We start from the raw sequence: 20,060 nt of genomic DNA, 5'->3' as shown, positions 1-20,060 counted from the left end.
AGCGAGGTACTGACGAGGGGGTGAACCCCCCTCATATATGTAATAAAAACATGAGAATAGAAAAGTTCGTTACGTAAGCTAATTTATAAGTTACGTATAAATTTTACTAATAAAAAAATTCGTAAAAAATTAAAAATTTTAGTTGCCTTTTTAAGTAACCAAAAATCGGAGGGCAAATAGGCTTCCTCCCCCGGTCTTTTTTTCTAAAAATCATTCGATCAAAACTATGAGAAAGCCAATTAGCCAAAAACATAAATATGCAAATTTCGATTTAATTATTCCTCTACGGAGAGCCAAAATCAAAACATGCATTGATTCAAAAACGTTTAAGAATTAAATAAAAAAAACAAGTTTTTTTAACTGATAGTAAGGAGCGACATTAAAACTCAAAACGAACAGAAATTACATCGTATTCGAAAGGGGCTGCTTCCTCATCAACGCTAAGGATTTTTACTGTTTTAAAAAGAGTAAAAAAAGAGTCATTTGAGAGAAAGAGTCAAACTATAGCGTAAAGAGCGGGGCATTGATGAGGAAGCAGCCCCTTTCATATACGAATATACATTTCATATACGAAGTAATTTCTGTTCGTTTTAAGTTTTAATGTCGCTCCTCACTTTCAGTTAAAAAAAAGGTTTTTTTTTATTTAATAATAGTTAAGAGTAAAAGAAAAGGCGTTTCTACATTGGTCACGCCATTTACAAGCTGATTCATATTTTGCAAACCCAGTTTAAGCTGGGAAGTTGTTGAGTCATGAGTGTAGTGCTAAATGTCAGGAAAATGTAGACGACAAGAAAAAATTAAATTAAAAACAACCTATGACTTGAACGTAAAAGTAAATAGCAAAATTTGAAACCTAAAATGACCAGAAATTAACCTATGGTAATAATAATGATAGTAATAATAGTAATTATAATAATAATAATAGCAACAATGGCAATAATAATAATAGCAATAATAATAATAATAATAATAATAATAAAAATAATACTAATAACTCACCGCAGAACGAATCCACCTGAGACCAACACAGCTGCACAGCTCCTCCTCCAACCCAATCTATTCAAGGCCTCCCTCTTTACACCCTCCCAAGAAGTTCCCATTTTCCTTTAACTCTATGTTTATGTTATCACCCACCAAGACGAGAATGACCTGCTTTCTGTTTATCCCTAGACGGTTGGCTGAGAAGGACAATCTTCGGCAATCTCTCATCCTTCGTCCGCAGAACGTGCCCTAACTATTTCAACCTTTCTTTCATTTTAGCTCTAGAAAATGGGTTATTACCAAATTTTTCGTACAGCCTACACTCTGAAATACGGTCTGTCAGTCGGGTACCCATAACAATCCGTAGGCTATTTCTCTGGAAAAAATCTAGTAAATTTTCACCCACTTTTCGGAGCACCCATGCTTTAGAGCCATATTTGATTGCTGTCATCACTCTAGCTTCCAATATTTTTTGCAGACTTATCTTCCTATTCTTGCAGACTTGCAGACTATGCAGACTTATCTGCAAAAGATTTTTTGCAGACTTATCTTCCTATTCTTCCAATCTTTTTTTTAACTGTGAAAAATGATAATAATAATAATAATAATAATAATAATAATAATAATAATAATAATAATAATAATAATAATAATAATAATAAAAATAATAATAATAATATCAATAATAATAATGTTAATAATAATAATGATTATAATTCTTTTCAACCGTCGGTACAAAACATGTATGCAGTAAAGGAGTATAGAAAAAAAGAAGGCACTCGTGCATTATTCAGAACACATTCAGTAAGTGAAGTTAGGTTCTTTCGTGAAACAAACTACGATGCAGGTACAGTTTAATTAAATATTTTACGTATAGAGGTGGTTAGGTTAGGTTAAGTTAGGTATTTGATATAATGCATCAACACTCCAACCACCCCTAATGTGCAAATATATAGCCCAATCTTGTTCTGAAAAATACACAAGTACCAAAAAGAATATATGAAAGTGCTAACAAAAAATCCACAAGAGAAATGATAGCTTAACAATGTATACACACAAACTACACAGTTAATCGGAAAGTGGGCAATACTTTCGTAACACTTACGGAATCTGTCCTCAAAACACGAGACTTCAAATCTAAGTAATTAGAAAATAATTGTCATTTGGAGAAATGAAACCAAAAGCGAATGGAAATTACGACGAGCAACGGAGCCAAACTTAAAAAGCGTAAATTATTAAAAATAAAGACGATGCTGCTGCTCTTCAGTCGTCCTCCCTCCCCACCCAAATGCTAGTACCCAGAAAATCTTTTCAAGTCTCATTCTTTCTCATAGGCAACTTTTTATGGGTACCCTGGTTCGAGTAATTACTTTATTACACGTTTTCATTCATGAATCGATCACATGGTTTCCTTACAATGATTCTGATTATAGCAGAAAATTAAGAGTGAAAGAAAAAGCGTGTCTGCTTTGATCATGCCATTTACAAAATGATTCATTTTTGCAAAGCCAGTTCAAGCTGGGAAGTCGCTGAGTCATGAGTGTAGTGCTAAATGTAACTAAATCAGAAGAGATTATAGTTCAAGGTCAGTACTTAAGCATTATTGTTACTGAATTTTCGTCATATAAAAAAAAAAAGAATTCCTCGACCCGTACAATTTGTTTTCACAAAAAAGACAGTCAACTAAAAAATTAACCTAGACTAAAAATTGTCTACAGAAGACATTAGCGACAAATAAGCGGTCAAAGCACAGCGACGACATAAAGGCCAAACTGCCCTGGGCACCTTGGCTGGGACGAGACGCTGTTGCTGAGGGGCACTGTGGCTGGGATTTCTTTCGGTCTGGCTTGAGTCGGGAGCCTAACACCGAAATTAATTTTGTCGTGAGCGACACCGACCGTAGGAACGTCTCTGGATGACATTTTAAAGTTGGTCAAAACAGAGTATCTAATAAGCTAATTATTATTCAATCGGTCAGAGTAAAAGTGTTTAAATTTTTTCCCCCATATCCACCCCCTCAAATGGATGTGCTACCATGGGCAGAACAGAGATCTGGCTACTGTATTACTGCTGTATTACTTCTATTTTTAGGCTGCTGTGTTCTAGGGACACTGATTAAAGAGTAAAGGGCGTCAAATGTCCCTAAATTTTCATAGTTGGCTTTTTTCCATTAAAAATGTCAAATCAAAACAAAGATATACCTTCCCACCCTCCTATACTTTGAAATATACCTTCTTTTTTTTCATAAAAAAGAAAATAAAAAAAATCATTGCTTTCCCAACATTTCCATGAATTCGAGTCCCTGTTGTAGTCAGAACGCAATAGACTCAAAGATAGGCTACAAAGGAGGAGGAGGTAGACAACCTCAGGAACTCGGGAGAAATCTGGTTAAAACAGGAAGTGTGATGGGTCTGTTATTATTTAATAGGCCAAACAGCTTAAGAAATGTTTGTCCATTGTTGGCCCTTTGAATTTGTAACGGTGCTGTAAAATCAAACCCACAACCTACGTGTATTTATATGTAGTGGGGGAGGGTGTCAGTGCCTCCTCCCTTCATAAGGGTAGGAAATGTCTACAAAATGACGCAACATATTAGCAAAATGCAATTTTCTCATAAGAAAATATTTTTTACAAGTCTTCGCTCGAATTATACATGCAGCCCCCCCCCCCGAGTTATTTTGCGACCACTTATACAAAAGCGTTTCAATCTGAAATGGCTCAGCACTAGTGTGTGGCGAAAAATGCGTCAAAATATAACTGAATATGTGTTGCTTCCAAATCCTAACCTTGATCTACGATTTCTTAGCAGTATACAATATTTCCAGTGTTAAAGCGGTATATGTGCTTAAAATTTCCCTTTTCGGCTATTTTTGTAAATTCAGAGGGATGCGAATATTGCTTTAATTTAAGAGCCGTAATTTTACGGGTAAACTTTGGTTTGATGAAAAGAGCATACCTTTATAAGCTTATTTTCATGTATTTTTGTCATTTAAATCAATTTTTTCAGTGGCATAGCCCATACTTTTGATAAAGCTAATGAAATGAAACAAAATATGATCAAAATATAATATTTTATTAGGAAAATTGTGAATTGCCTCTTTTTCAGTGTTTGTCAAATCCCAGATCTTCGTTTCAAAATCCGTGTTCAGACAGTATCTTCTATCACTATGCGTAGCAAACTAAATTGAGTTTTGTCTTTGTGGCTGTGAAACCGGATTTTCTCAGCAAAATTGTCGAGTGTGTATGAAATGAATTGAATCAATTGAATAATGATCAAACAGTTCGTGGTAACAAACTGTAGTAAGGAGTGACCTGGCTTAATAGTAACCAAAACTCTAAAAAATGGAATTTTGATATCAATAGCTACATCAAAAGAATTGCATTTTAATGCTGATCTTAAATATATCATAAAAAATCATCAAATTTAGTTTCATCAAATTTTAGTCTCATACATCAAAAGTTACAAGCCTGAGAAAATTTGCCTTATTTTAGAAAATAGGGGGAAACAACCCCTAAAAGTCATTTGGAATTTTGTATTTTTTGGCAGAAGGCAGATCACGGATGCGTGTTTGTTTGTTTGTTTTTTTTTGTTTTTTTTTCTGTTTTTTTTTTCCCCAGGGGTGATCATATCGACTCAATGGTCCTAGAATGTTGCAAAAGGGCTCATTCTAACGGAAATGAAAAGTTCTAGTGCCCTTTTTAAGTGACCAAAAAAATTGGAGGGCACCTAAGCCCCCTCCCATGCTAATTATTTTCCCAAAATCACCAGATCAAAAATTGGAGATAGCCATTTTATTCAGGGTAGTGAAATAACCTTAAAAATATGTCTTTGGGGACGACTTATTCCCCCACAGTCCCCGTGAGAGGGGCCACACAAGTTACAAACTTTGACCAGTGCTTACATATAGTAATGGTTATTTGGAAGTGTACAGACGTTTTCAGGGGGATTTTTAGGCTAGGGGGTTGATAAGAGGGGGATATGTTGGGGGAAATTTCCTTGGAGGAATTTGTCATGGAGGAAGAAAATTTTCATGAAGGGAGCGCAGGATTTTCTAGCATTATTTAAAAAAAAAACAATGAAAAAACAAATACGAAAAATTTTTTTAAACTGAAAGTAAGGAAAAGCATTAAAACTTAAAACGTACAGAATTTATTACGCATATGATGAGCTCACCTCTTCCTAATACCTCGCTCTTTACACTAATGTATTTTTAGTAATTTCAACTATTTATTCTACGGCTTTTGTGATTCAGGGGGTCATTCTTAAGAAATTGGGACAAAATTTAAGCTTTAGTTTAAAGAGCTTTGTACTGAGGAGGGGGCGAACCCCTTCATATACGTAATAAAAACATAAGAATACAGAAGTTCGTTACGTAAGCTAATATGTAAGTTACGTATATCTATTACTGATAAAAACATTGGTAAAAAAAAATTAAAAGCTCTAGTTGCCTTTTTAAGTAACAAAAAAATCTGAGGGCAACTAGGCCTCCTCCCCCACTCCTTTTTTTCCTCAAAATCATTCGATCAAAACTATGAGAAAGCCATTTAGCAAAAAAACAAATATGCAAATCTCGTTTTAATTATTCATCTATGGAGAGCCAAAACCAAAATATGCATTGATTCAAAAACGTTCAGAAATTAAATAAAAAAACAAGTTTTTTAAACTTGTGCTTTCTCATCAACGCCCCGCTCTTTACGCTAAAGTTTTTTACTGTTTTAAAAATAGAGTTACGAGAAAGAGTCAAACTACGTAAAGAGCGGGGCGTTGATGAGGAAGTATCCCTTTTCATATACGAAGTAATTTCTGTTCGTTTTAAGTTTTATTGTCGTTTCTTACTTTCCGTTAAAAAAACTTGTTTTTCTATTTAATTTAATTAAAATGTACCTGCATTGTAGTTTGTTTCATGAAAGAACCTAGCTTCACTTATTGAGTGTTTTTTTTTAATAATACACACGTATCTTTTTTTCTGTACTAGTTTCTTAATATTCAGCTATTTGATTATATTATAACAAAATTTAACATTTAAAAAAATTTGAAACCACGAAAAGAACACCTATATTACAGTTGCGTCAATGTACGGAAATATTTAGAGGGGGATATATTTTTGTAAATCTAGAGGAGGTAATTTGTTAGTTTTGATTTTTACACTAAAAACGACAAAAAAGCTTCTTTCAATGAAGAACCCAAAAAAGAACATTTTTGAAATCTTGGGCGTGGCAAACCCCCCTCCCCCCCTGTCAATTGACATTCCTGCCATATGCGGTGTGTCAATACAGTTTTGCATTTGCGATTCTTCGTCATAAATTGTACCTCAATTTTCTATCGCTTTGCAGGTTCAAGCAAAATCTTGCTTTAGTACAGGACAAAAATAACACTTTCAAAAATTAAAAATAATATTTTATCTTTCATTTTACTGCATTTACTAAATAACATCCATAAATTTTGTTGTGGATTTTGTTTTAATTGCCGTTTTGTGGATTTTCTTTGTTGTGGATTTTGTTTTAATTGCCGTTTTGTGGATTTTCTTTGTTGTGGATTTTGTTTTAATTGTCGTTTTGTGGATTTTCTTTGTTGTGGATTTTGTTCTAATTGCCGTTTTGTGGATTTTCTTTGTTGTGGATTTTGTTTTAATTGCCGTTTTGTTGTGGAGCAACACAGCTGCTACCGTCGATTTTATGTTTGCTTTTTTCTCTTTTCATCAGCGGTTGATAGCTCAAAAATGGTAAGAACCAAAAATGAAATAGTTTTCTTTGAATACGGACTTCAGAAGCTTGCAAACTTTCCAGCAATTATCCAGTAAAATGTGGACGACAATGAAAACTAATTTCCCTATTGTGACTTTTTGGGGTCTTGGCCCGGTTTGATCTGTACCAACGGAGAGGAGTTGTCTCAATTCTTATCATTACAACATCGATAAGAACTCGGTTCTGAATCAAAGCCAGTCGAAAGTAGTAAGAGTAAGTGTCTTAGCCACACTTTTTTCCGGCCCATGCCCTATTCAACCTCTCTGAGAAGTGGACAAGGGGAGGAGGATCCTAGGTTTGGGTTTTCATGGCATCTTCCATAAGACGGTAACGCGTCTCAATCAGACTAATTAGGGGCGTCGAGCTTGTGCTTTAACTGTGGCTTTTTGAGATCTGGGTCCCATCCATCCTTTGTTCGGGGAGGGGGGGGGGGTATTTTGTTAATTAGTGTCATCAGCTAGAGAATGGATCTGTCAAATCAAACAGTTCGTGGTAACGAACTGTGAGTAAGGACTGACGCAGCTCAATAGTAACCGAAACTTTAGAAAATAAAAGTTTGATACCAATACATATATAAAAGAATCGACTTATTATGCTGATTCCAAATATAAAAGTTTCATTAAGTTTAGTGTTACCAGTCTAAGGCTACGATCCTGACAAAATTTGCCTGATTTTCGAAAAATGGGAGAAACCACCCTCAAGAGGTCAAAGAATCTTAATGAAAATCACACCATCAGATTCACCGTATTGGAGAACCCTACTGTAGAGGCTTCAAGCTCCTATTTGCAAAAATGAGGTTATTTGTTATTGTTGTTTTTTTTTGTCAGAAGAAAGATCACGGATGCGTGCTTATTTGTTTGCTATTTATTTATTTTTTCATGGGGTAATCTTATCGACTCAGTGGTTCTAGAATATTGGGAGGGGCTCATTTAAACGGAAATTAAATGTTCTAGTGTCCTTCTTAAGTGACCCAAAAATTTGGAGGGAAGCTAAGCCCCCTCCCACGCCTCTTTTTTCCCAAAATCGTCCAATCAAAAAATTAAGATCCCTCGGGAAAGGTCTTTAAGTTATAAAATTTGCTCATTGTTTACGTATTGTATTTGTTATTGGGAAATATGTATACATTTTTCGGGTGAGGGGGGCAAATTTTCTATTGGGAGATTTTCCTTGGGGAGAATTTTTCATAGAGAGGGAAGTTATTAGGGGGTGAACTTTTCAGGGAAATCTTACACTGAGGGAATTTGCCTGAATTCCTTTACAAAAATTCTTTTTATATGTCTTGCTTTCAGTTTACCGAGTCAATTTTACGCCAGGAGGCGTCAAGGGTAATTTTCCCAGGTAAATTTTTACCGGGATTGAAGTGTCAGGAGCCAGATTCCCTGGCATTATTTAAAAAACGATCAGAAATTAAATAAAAAAGATTTTTTCAACTGAAAGTAAGGAGCAACATTAAAACTTAAAACAAACAGAAATTATTAAGTATATGAGGGGAGCTGCCCCCTCATCAACACCTTGCTCTTTATGCTAAAGTTTGAATTTTGTCCGAATTATTTAAGAACGACCCCTGAAACACAAGGGTCATTTAATTAGAACAATGAGAAGCTTTTTGAACAGTACTTAAAAACTTTAGCGTGAAGAGCGAGGTGCTGGGGAGGGGGAAACCCCCCTCATACTTTAACAATTTCTGTTCGTTCTAAATTTTAGTTTTGCTCCACAAATTCATTTGAACAAACCTTTTTTTTATTTATTCCCAACCAAACCTGGCTGAAAGTAAAACGTAGTGTTTATTTGTACCAATTGGTTTTCTGAACACAACCCAGCATCCGCAAGGGTATGAGAAGGGTCCCTAAATTCTTGTTACGAGGGCTTCTTCCAGATCTAAATTTGACTGGAAGTAAAAATAAGAGTTAAATTGTTTATTTCAGCATTAGAAATAAAATTTAATCCTTGCTGCAAGGAGAAAGTAATTAATTGTTATTGAATATCTAAAAACAACAGACTATTGGATCTCCATCAAGTATGGAGGGAAGCAAAAGGTACTGATTTACTTATGCTTTTGAGAGCTGATATTACCTCAATGAACGTGTTCTGTACGTAGAATATATGGCTAGCTGTAGCAGTCAGACCATTTACCAGAAGAGGTTGTTGCATTTTGCAGATACCAGAAAAATCTATCTTCCGTCAAAGAAGACCTTCTACAAGCAGCAGTCGTTGATTCTCAGCGCAAGTTATCAAAGTGTAACTGCTAATGTCCATATTATACTTTTGACGGTTTTAGCTGGATCTGACATCTCTGGGGGCAGGGAAGACAATCAAGGGGGAGAAGGGTAAAATGCCTCCCCAGGTCTTATCAGATTTTTATTCGCTTTGTAATTTCAATATTCATTTGATCTCAGTTGGGGAGTAGAACATGGGCTCCTGAATTCTTGCCACGAACTCATTTATCGAAATTGAACGTCAGATTTAATCTAAATTCATTTGAAATGGCAGCTGGATCTATGATTGAGTATTTTTAAAGTTTACTTCCGATCTGGTCTCTGGAGTGAGAAGGAGAATAGGAGCTTCAGAAAATCTTATCTTCAGCTAATTATTAGGTTGACTAGTGCAATTCATTTAACAAAATCTGGCCAATTAGTCCAGTTTTGGTCTCAGGAGTCAGTGCTTGATAGAAATCGTTTAAGGGAAGCTACATTCTCGTCATCAGAATTCATCAAAACGGCTTATAGCACCTCAGTTAAGTTTGGTAGGAATTAACAGCTAGGATTTAATGGAGCCTTTAGGGGGATGATGTTGAGTCCAAAGCAGTAGCATGTAGAGCACACGCTGCAAAGTGCATCTTCACATCTGTAAATTGAGCATCTTAAGAAAGGACTGTAGCCACATATTTGTTCCAGGGCGCATGCAGTAGTATGCAGAGCACATGCTGCAAAGTACATCTTCACATCTGTAAACTGAGTATCTTAAGAAAGGACCGTATCTACATATCTGTTCCAGGGCGGTCACGTAGTTGAACAGAACAGAACATTTAATGATTAAGAGATCTGCAAGATAAAGTCAGGCTATCATTGATTCATTGATTCATATCATTAATTCAGGCTATCAATCTTAACGTTGCTTGGGAGCACATAAAATCATTTTGTAATTCCATGATACATGCAGAACGTGAACCAAAACTTAGACAGAGACAGAGTCGCGTGATCATGAATAGTTTATGGCGCTCATAAACTGTGGCCTACGGTTTGCAGCTGCTGCAACGCTTGACGAGGTATAGAAGGTATAGTTGGTATAGAAGGTCTATTTAATTTGAGCTAAACCCAGTTTTATCTTTACCCATTAAAATATTCTCTACTAATTAATTTATTTTTGCTAACTGTACTATCTTTTCGAAATTAACAGCAATTTCTTAATGACATCCACTCTGTTTCGTCATCTTACGTTGTATCATACTCTTCTAGCGCTTCGGAGGTTTGAGCCAAACCCAGCTTACACCTTGATTTTCATCATTGGACTTGTGGCGGTCTTAGCACTTTCGTCTGTTGTCTTTGTCTACCCTTACTTAAATCGTAGTTCCCCATCAGAAGACGAGTCACAAAGTAGTGGTGAGGCAGAAGTAATAAATTTTTCTTTGATATATTTCTTCAATTTGCTTTTCATATACAGGTATCCAGGATACTTTTTACAGTAACAAGAGTTCCTGTAGTCAGCTCACATTAAAATCGGATCTTTGGTATCCGGATTGGGACTCTTTAGGATCTAAAATTAGGGCAACTATTTGCTAACTTTCGGACCTAAAGGCATACAAAGCAAGGCTAACAGTTTGCTAATTTCGGTGCACCAAAAAGTCTAATAAATTGGACTTCAGCATTGATATTTTTTTTTTATTAAATAAAAAAAAACAAGTTTTTTTAAATGAAAGTAAGGAGCGACATTAAAACTTAAAACGAACAGAAATTACTCCGTATATGAAAGGGGCTTTTCCTTCTCAACGCCCCGCTCTTTACGCTAAATTTTGACTCTTTCTCTTAACTCTACATTTTAAAACAGTAAAAACCTTTAGCGTAAAGAGCGGGGCGTTGAGAAGGAAAAGCCCCTTTCATATACGAAGTAAATTCCTGTTCGTTTTAAGTTTTAATGTCGCTCCTTACTTTCATTTAAAAAAACTTGTTTTTTTATTTAATTTCTGAACGTTTTTGAATCAATGCCTGTTTTGATTTTGGCTCTCCGCAGAGGAATAATTAAAACGAAATTTGTATATTTATTTTTTTTTGTCTAAATGGCTTTCTTATAATTTTCATCGAATCATTTTGAGAAAAAATAGCGGGGGAGGAAGCCTAGTTGCCCTCCGATTTTCGGTTAATTAAAAAGGCAACTAGGAATTTTAATTTTTTACGAATCTTTTTATAAGTAAAAGATATACGTAACTTATAATTTAGCTTACGTAACGCACTTTTGTAATCTCATGTTTTTATTACATATATGAGGGGTTCACCCCCTCGTCAGTACCTCGCTCTTTACATTAAAGATTAAACTTTGTCCCAATTCATTAAGAATGACCCCTGAATCACAAAAGCCGCAGAATATATAGTTGAAATTACTAAAAATACTTTAGCGTAAAGAGCGAGGTATTAGGAGGAGGTGGGCCCCTCATATGGGTAATAATTTCTGTTCATTTTAAGTTTTAATGCTGCTGCTTACTTCCAGCGGAAAAAAACTTTCATATTTATTTTTTCATTGTTTTTTTTAAGTAATGCTAGTAAATCCTGCGCTCCCTTTATGGAAATTTTCTTCCCCCATGACAAATTCCTCGATGAAAAAGTTCCCCCAGCATATCCCCCTCTTCTCAACCCCTGCCTCCAACCAAAAAATCCTCCTGAAAACGCCTGTACACTTCCCAATAACCATTACTATATGTAAGCACTGGTCAAAGTTTTGAACTTGTAACCCCTCCCACGGGGACTGTGGGGGAGTAAGTCATCCCCAAAGACATAGATATAAGGTTTTGCGACTACGCTGAATAAAATGGCTATCTCAGAATTTTGATCCGTTGACTTTGGGAAAATAATTAGCGTGGGAGGGGGCCTAGGTGCCCTCCAATTTTTTTGGTCACTTAAAAAGGGCACTAGAACTTTTCATTTACGTTAGAATGAGCCCTCTCGCAACATTCTAGGACAACTGGGTCGATACGATCACCCTTGGGGAAAAAAAGAAAAAAACAAAAATACAAACAAACAAATAAACACGCATCCGTGATCTGCCTTCTGGCAAAAAATATAAAATTCCACATTTTTGTAGATAGGAGCTTGAAACTTCTACAGTAGGGTTTTCTGATACGCTGAATCTGATGGTGTGATTTTCGTTAAGATTCTATGACTTTTAGGGGGTTTTCCCCCTATTTTCTAAAATAATGCAAATTTTCTCAGGCTTGTAACTTTTGATGGGTAAGACTAAAGTTGATGAAACTTATATATTTAAAATCAGCCTAAAAATGTGATTCTTTTGATGTAACTATTGGTACCAAAATTTCATTTTTTAGAGTTTTGGTTACTATCGAGCCGGGTCGCTCCTTACTACAGTTCATTACCACGAACTGTTTGATTTTGGTTCCGAGTAGTTGCACTAAATCATAATAATGTAGTCGGGACAAGGATGTTTTCTATTTTTCGAAGAAGAAGCATACAAAGCATTTTTTAATTTCTAGGAAGGGGACTTTTTCGATTTTTTCTTTATTAAAAAAAAAATGAAGATACAAAAAAAAGATTATTTTCAAAATCTAGGATTGTGCACTTGCAATCATCTTCCCTTTCCCAATTGGCCTGACTATTCCGAGGCAGAGGGGCTCTAGGAAATTGTTATCTACAATATTCCTTGATATGAGAAACAGCAAATACTTTGAAGCAGGCAAGACAGTTTCAGTGTTATGACTTAGCTATGTATGCTTTTTTTAGGGGGAAGGAAGTGATGCGTCAACGATAAATTATTCCCTACTTTCTTCCATCTAAATTATTGAGAAATGTTTTCCAAGCAAATCGGTTTTTTAAACTAATGATTCCATTGGTACCAGTCTTATGCACTATAATGTTATCTAAATTAATACATTGGTTTTTCTGAGTACCTAAAGTAGCCAGCAGCATCCCTGATTTTAGATTTCTTTGCTACCGAAATTAGCAAGCTACTGCCCCGACTATAGATTCAAATAGGTCCGACCCGGGTACCAAAGCACCGACTTAAGTTTTATTGCAAAACAGCCCAATAATTTCAAACAATAATAAGCATTCGATAGCCTTGAATTCTCCGCGACATCAGATAAAAGATAAATATTTTCCTTTGATCAAAATTTGGCATCTGAAGAAGCATGATTTTACGACTTTCTCGTAGACTTCAGATTTTGACTAAAGCATCTACACAGTTGTGCTGAGTGTTCCTCTGCTAAAACTTGGCATCTACCCAAAAATACGATTTCAGGTTAAGGGTGAGGCTCTCAAAAAGTACATTGGTGCAGTCAAAATGGTTTTGTCTGCAGTACGTTTTGAAATGCGACTGAGAATCTACAGTAGCAAAAAGAGAGATATCATCGATTTCCCACAGCCAAGACCAAGGACAGACATACTAGAATTACAATACATTCAACGTACAACAGAGAGTATCTATATCATACGTCCTGCGTTTAAGTCGGAAAGAAAACAGATTGGCAAATACTGGAAGAAAACTTATTACTGACTCAGCATCGACTTTTCAAAAACCTATTGACCAAGACCTGTATCTTCATCAATTTATCCTTCTCCAATATGAAGGATATTATCCTTCTCCACACATCTTTCTCCTTCTTTTCTTTTTTTGAAAACTAAAAACGTACAGATGCAAAGTTTTCATGAAAGGTAGTCGCTGTGTAAAATTTATCCGGGACTTATAAAAGCTGAAAGCTTAGGGATTTAGTCACAACTTTTGAAGACTAAAATAGGTTGTTTTCAATACTATTTTGTGCATGGATAACGGTGAAAAGTTTCCAGAATAAAGAAATTCAGAGTTTAGGCAAAAAATTTGTTTATAGCAACTATGAATCAAGTAAAACTGGCATTAATTTTTCTTTTTACTCTCAGATTTTAACATAAAATTATCTTCTTGGCAGAATAAACTGGTTTAATGATGCTACAGAGTTATAACCGGTAGCAAGGGGTTAGGCTTTAACCCATCTGACCTTGTAAGTTAATTTTTCAGGAATTACTCCAATTACAGGCCTAGCCATAAATTAATTTTGTATATTGGAACAATAAAAAAAATGAATTTTCTCGGTAAATGTAACATTTTGATCACACATACAGTAGCCAAAACCTCGGCTTAAGTCATTCAAAGGATGCTATGTGTTAATTTAGCCACTAAATGACATTTTGACAGCTCAATTAGGAAGAAAAATACCGGTACGTCGGTTATAAAAAAAAAACTCATGCAAGAATTACGCTTAGGTTACATATCAGAAAACCGGTTTCATAGCTACAAAAACAAGCGATGGATTATACAATACATTGGACATAGACTGCATTGGAAATGTATTATCTGGGCTATATATTTGCAGACTAAGGTTGGAGGTTAGGCTAGGTTGGGCTAAATTTCCATACTTTTGTTTCTAAAGTATTTTTTATCATCATAATTTGTAATTTTTCATTTGGATTAACTTTACTTTTTGGGTGTGTTTCGAGTAACCGACAAGTGCCGGGATTCTTTTCCACAGCTGAATCTTCCCTCCATTTCCCTGTGTCATCATCCTGGTTGTCGTCTTTATCCTTGAACATGTCAAGAAATTTATTCAAGGTGGAGGGGTATCTTGTCCACTTGGAGGGTAGTAATTTTAAGAACTTTTATCAGGTCTTAGCTTTATAGGCACTTTTGAGGATTTTTTTTAAGTGGGTAGTGTGCTTCACAGGGAGCAACACCTCTTTGCTTTTTCCTGCTGCATCCATGCATATTGTAGAGTTTAGTATTTATTCAACGTCAAAAAATTACGAATTACTGCCTGCTCGTCACCAGGCCTGAAGCAAAAACAGCTAGGTATGCTCCTCCCACCCAAGTCTATTAGAAAATAAAAACAAGCAGAATTCGATTTTTTAAAATAACTGTTTTTCTCATACGGAAATAAAGAGTGGTTTAACCTTACTCTTGACGTATATACAAAACAAGCTCAAATAAACCGACTCATGGTATTTTCCAGTATCTTTAGAATACTAAAAACTAGAGCTTTACTGAAAACTAAGCTAGTTTGAGTTTTTTAGTGAATTATAATTATCCACTAAAAGTTACAGATATTTTGTCCACTAAAATACTTTTAAGATCCGTCTAAATAAGTCTTCTATTTTCTGTTAGCTACTTAAGGAATTTTCCGCTCTTGTTTTTTGGGATCGGTTTTAGATTTTCAGTAAAGCGCTAGTTTTCAGAATTCTACGGATGCTGGAAAACATTATAAGTTTATCTGAACTAGTTTTGTAGGTATTTCTTCCAAAATTTGGGCAGCAAAAATTTCTGTACGTTTTTAGCTTCAATTTCACTGTTTACTTTCGTAAGAAGAAATCTGTTTTCTAAAATACATTATTAAAAATAAGTAAAAACTTGTAATCCAACTCTAATGAAAATAACCATCAAATGCAGTTTTGGCATTGCAGTTTTTGATAGGGGTAGGTACCAGTTTAAAAAAGGAAACGTAGGTGAAAAGGAGCTAAAAATGATAAAAATGCATGCCACCAAACAGATTAAGAAAACTTTGGAGGTGTAGGTGCCTTCATGAATCAAACTGGAACTTTTCCTGTTTGAGGTTTTACAGTTTCAATCACCTTACTGTTTGAAGTTTTAGGACAAAAAGTGCGGTCAAATGCAACGAGCTATTTTTGCTCATTTATTTTCACACTTTTCCCTGACAACACTGACATAAATAAAGTATTGCCCCAAAGCCTCAATAATTTCGTACAAATAAAATTAAAACCTGATAAAATATTGGTCTTCAGGTATAAAGATGGGTCCAGATGGCGAAAAGTGTTTTATTTTTGCGTCTTTGGAATCTTAAGGTAGCACGTAACAAACAAATAAATTCTTTTTAGGATAGAGTGGAAATCATGGAAGATCATATCCCTCAAAGAGGACTTACAACACCACGTGCCTATGCCCGAGACTTAGGAAGGATTTATGTAAACAGTGTTTCACCTCGTCATGCTAGACGATCTACATGCCGAAATGAAAATAACAAATCTAAATCAACTTCGCCGTTTCATCCGGGATATAACTCGCCTGTATCTTGTTCAACGCCTGAATCATCAAAGAGCAGCCTCAAAGGTAGGCGTGATTTTAAGATTATTATTTCAAATTAGTGCAAAAATGACAAAAATTAAAAAAAAAGTATGTAAAAATGGCAAATTTTTGGAAAAACAGGCTGCATTGATTCGGAACTTGCAAAGTATATCGAGTGTATGGGTGAATGTGAATTATTCTTGAAATATTCTTTAGATTGGCATTGTTTAAATTTAAACTATAGTTCTCCATCAACTAAAAATAAAAAAGTTTAAGCTGCGCTAATCTGTCTTTCTAGCAATGCAGATTGAACTTATTTTTGACTAAGTCTTAGTCCCAAGTTTCAACTATTAAATAACGCAGTCAGTACTAGAGACAGAATTTCATTTAAAGACAGAAAATATAATATATTAAGACAAAAGTTCAAAATCAATTTTCCCTCTATCAATTTGTATCACTCCATAGCGGGCCTTGAATTTGCTTTATCTCTGGTATGTTTGAAGCTTATAAGAGAATCTCATAGGGACCTATCTAATAACAAAAACTTCTGGAAACAATTTATTGTATTCTTATGTGACACCAAAAGTAGCCCGGGTTTCCGATTAGCTTACAGCTTACTGAACAAGTCAAACTGTCTTGCCACTAGTCAAACTAGTCATACTTTCAAACTAGACACAATTTTAAACTAGTGAGATAAATCAGGAGATGACGTGTTTCCTAATGCTATAAATTTATAATATTTTGGGGACGTCTGGGAGAATCAAGTTAATGTCAAAAAACGCAAATACATTGTTTTGGGAAGAAGATAAGAGTGCCAAACCGTTTCTTCTCCTACATGTTTGTTCACCCGAAACAGGCACGCAATTATTTTTTTAAATAATTGGTAACATTTGGGTTGTGTCGAGTCTTGATACCCCGAGATAGGGTTAAACTGACTTTTCTTATCGGTATAAAGGTTTCAGAGTAAGAACACTGAAGCGAAAGATCCTTAATAAAGAGAATCTGTTTCGGAAAAGAAATTCCATTACATGGACTCTTAGAACAGAAACAATTTCGTTTCGCTGATCACCTTGGAAATGTCATGGAATTTAAACAAGGTCATAAGAACTTCAATTTGGATAAAAATTCAGAAAAGAAATCTAGTTGTATTGATCTGCAACTTCTACCCTTTTTTTTTAAATACATCGTTGAAATTTATGTTTAGATGGCCTTGATATGTGTTTACTTAAACGGACAAGAAGTATCAACAAAATACAACATAAAACTCCCTTTAATAAAATAGTAATTCCAGGAAGCATTCAAATTTTGACTAGAATTTGAATCACTATCCGACATTTTAGTTCTTAAGAGAAAAAATGAAAAAAAACTTCACAATTTTTTTTCACACGATAATAAAAAAAAATCCCTTAAAAACAAATTTCTAAGGAATTGACTTTATTTGGTTTTAAGCAATCCAGTTTCAGTAATTTGAAACGTATTTAAATTTTATCTTTCTTTTCTTTTTATTTTCTTTCTTTTCAGAACTTTCCTTTCTAATCTGATACGCGTTTAAGTCTTACTTTTCTTTTCTTTCTATTTTCGTAATTTTCTGAACCTTCCTCTTTAATCTGACACGCATTTAATTTTTATCTTTCTTTTCTTTCCATTTTCTTTTTTTCAGAACGTTCCTTTCTAATCTGACACGCATTTAAATTTTATCTTTCGTCTTTTTCGATTTTCCCTCTTTTCAGAACGCTCCTTTCTAATCTGACACGCATTTAAATTTTATTTTTCTTTTCGTTCTATTTTCTTTCTTTTCAGAACGTTCATTTCTAATCCGACACGCATTTGAATTTATCCTTCTTTTCTTTCTATTTTCTTTCTTTTCAGAACGTTTTTTCTAATCTGACACGCATTTAAATTTTATCTTTCTTTTTTTCTATTTTCTTTCTTTTCAGAGCGTTCCATTCTAATCTGACACGCATTTAAATTTTATCTTTTGTCGTTTTCGATTTTCTTTCTTTTCAGAATGTTCCTTTCTAATCTATTGAAAATCAGTTGTTGAACCATCTTTTGATCCGCCAATCCAGAATACTGCTTCAACAAACTGAGCAAATTGCTTCAAAAATGATGAATAACTACTCTATTATTTATTCGTCAATTTTCTGTTGTTTATATAAATTACATTCAAAAGAAAAAGTTTGATAAAATGTGTCCTTTTAGGATAGTTCATTTAAATTAAAAATAACAAATATAACTTTCCGAAAAAATAATTCTTTGTACGTATTATGTTGGACTCTTCTTTAGCTTGTTTAGTCAAAATACAAAGTAAAGGTTTAAGTGACTAGCTTAGACGATAAGTTATTAACGTCTAGCCAAGTAGTACTGACGAAAATCAAAACATTTATTGTCATCAAATATGTAAGGTGCTCACCCTCACCACCGCTTAAAGGTAATTTATAAACACTTTTTATGCTTTTCGAACCAAACATTAACAAAAGCCAATAAAACTTCGTATCCTTTTCTGCTCTTAATTTTGGGGATAGACGATTTAGCAAGTGAACAGCTCAAATAATTATCTTTTTCAGACATGTCTCTTTCTTTCAGACGTTACAAATCTACTCTCTCTTTGTGGCAACATAAAGTCCATGACAATCGTCTCCCCAAGAGAATCATCTTCCTCGCAGGGTTCAAAAGAAAACGTTCTCCTGGACGGGATCACCAAGCGTAGAAGAAATGAAAGTTCTGCCGGGCCTTCTCCAAATACTTTTGAGTCTGAACTGCATCCTAGCAAAAAGCACGAGACGCGCCAGTCAACGCCAATAGCAACTTTTGCTCGTCCAGCTGAAAGAGGCTGGAGGGAGAGTAGAAAATTGAAATCTAGACGTAGAATTGATAAGCATCCATATTTCGTTGAGAAAAGTAAAAGGGAAGAGTACAAAAGGGTTTGTGCAAGGAAATATCGTGAAACAGGGCCGAAAGCTGTAACAATGTTCACATCTAAGGGAACACAAACTCCCGAAGTTAGTGATAATGAAGTTCTTGAATGGGACTATTCATTTTCGTAACTTAAAAATGTGCAATGTAGACATAAGAAGAATTTAAACATAAGTGTGAATCAATGTATTTCAATCTATTCGAAAGGTTTAGTAGACAGTAGATAGATGAAACAGGGTAGCATTTAGACGTAATATTCTTATAAGCTATGAATGTACTTATAGAAGATTTTAGGGCTTTCAGCGGATGGAAGCTTGGGGAATGTTTTTTTCTGAAATATTTTAAAGAAAAGGGTTATACTTACTCATAACACTCATGCCTCAAAGTATCCAAAACGTCAGCCCAAAATACTCATTGTGCATGGTTATGGAATCGAACAAATGTTGATTTCCTATTAAGCATCCCTATGCGTTCCCCTTTGAACCTAAAAAGAGGCTTTAAAGAAAATAATCGTTCTTTTTCACATTATCCATAATTCACGGCTTGGACAAACAAAATAATTGGCAAAATTTATATCATTTTACTATAATAGCATTTATTACTATTTATTACTATATTCATTTAATACTTTTATATCATTTATTACTATATTTATTTATTACTATACATTTATTTATTATTTATATTTTATTATTATTATTTTATTTACATTTATTATTATTATATTTTATTATTTATTTATACATTTATTATTTATTTATTACTATATATTTATTACTATATTATTCTTATCAGTTATTACTATAATAGCATAGAAACAGTTTTTATTAACTGATTTCAATATAAATTTAGCGGTTTCCCTGTTTCTTTATTTTGTTAATTTCGGTTTATGTTGAATATTTTTGAAGTTGGACACAAGAATTTTCGGTGATGCTTAGGTTGTGTGTTGCTCAATTAATTACGACGATTTAGATTAGTTTGTTCGAAGAAGCGAGTAGCCAAAATTGTGCCTTAGATCAAATATGGAACAGAGAACAGTGCCATATTTATGAGATTTTGAATGTCCTTATTGTGTACAGCAAAAAGTAACACCACTCTTTTACTTTTATTAACAGTACAGGAATCGTTCAATTTAATCTCACTGAATT

The 20,060-nt window shown here is 34.4% G+C and overlaps 1 protein-coding gene across 1 annotated transcript; it reads left to right on the top strand.

Annotated features, from left to right (window-relative positions):
* Window positions 1-2,434: 2,434 nt before the first annotated feature.
* On the top strand, window positions 2,435-20,060 carry LOC136033243 (uncharacterized; the record flags this gene model as incomplete). Its single annotated transcript, XM_065713963.1, is given in 4 exon segments — window positions 2,435-2,566; window positions 10,182-10,336; window positions 15,810-16,041; window positions 18,583-20,060. Coding segments are annotated over 4 exon segments (897 nt in total). The 5' UTR covers window positions 2,435-2,517.

This window comes from Artemia franciscana, chromosome 11, assembly GCF_032884065.1.
Source record: "Artemia franciscana chromosome 11, ASM3288406v1, whole genome shotgun sequence".
Lineage (NCBI taxonomy): Eukaryota > Metazoa > Arthropoda > Branchiopoda > Anostraca > Artemiidae > Artemia > Artemia franciscana.
Note: the sequence above shows the minus strand (reverse complement) of the source record. Positions and strands in the feature narration are given on the sequence as shown.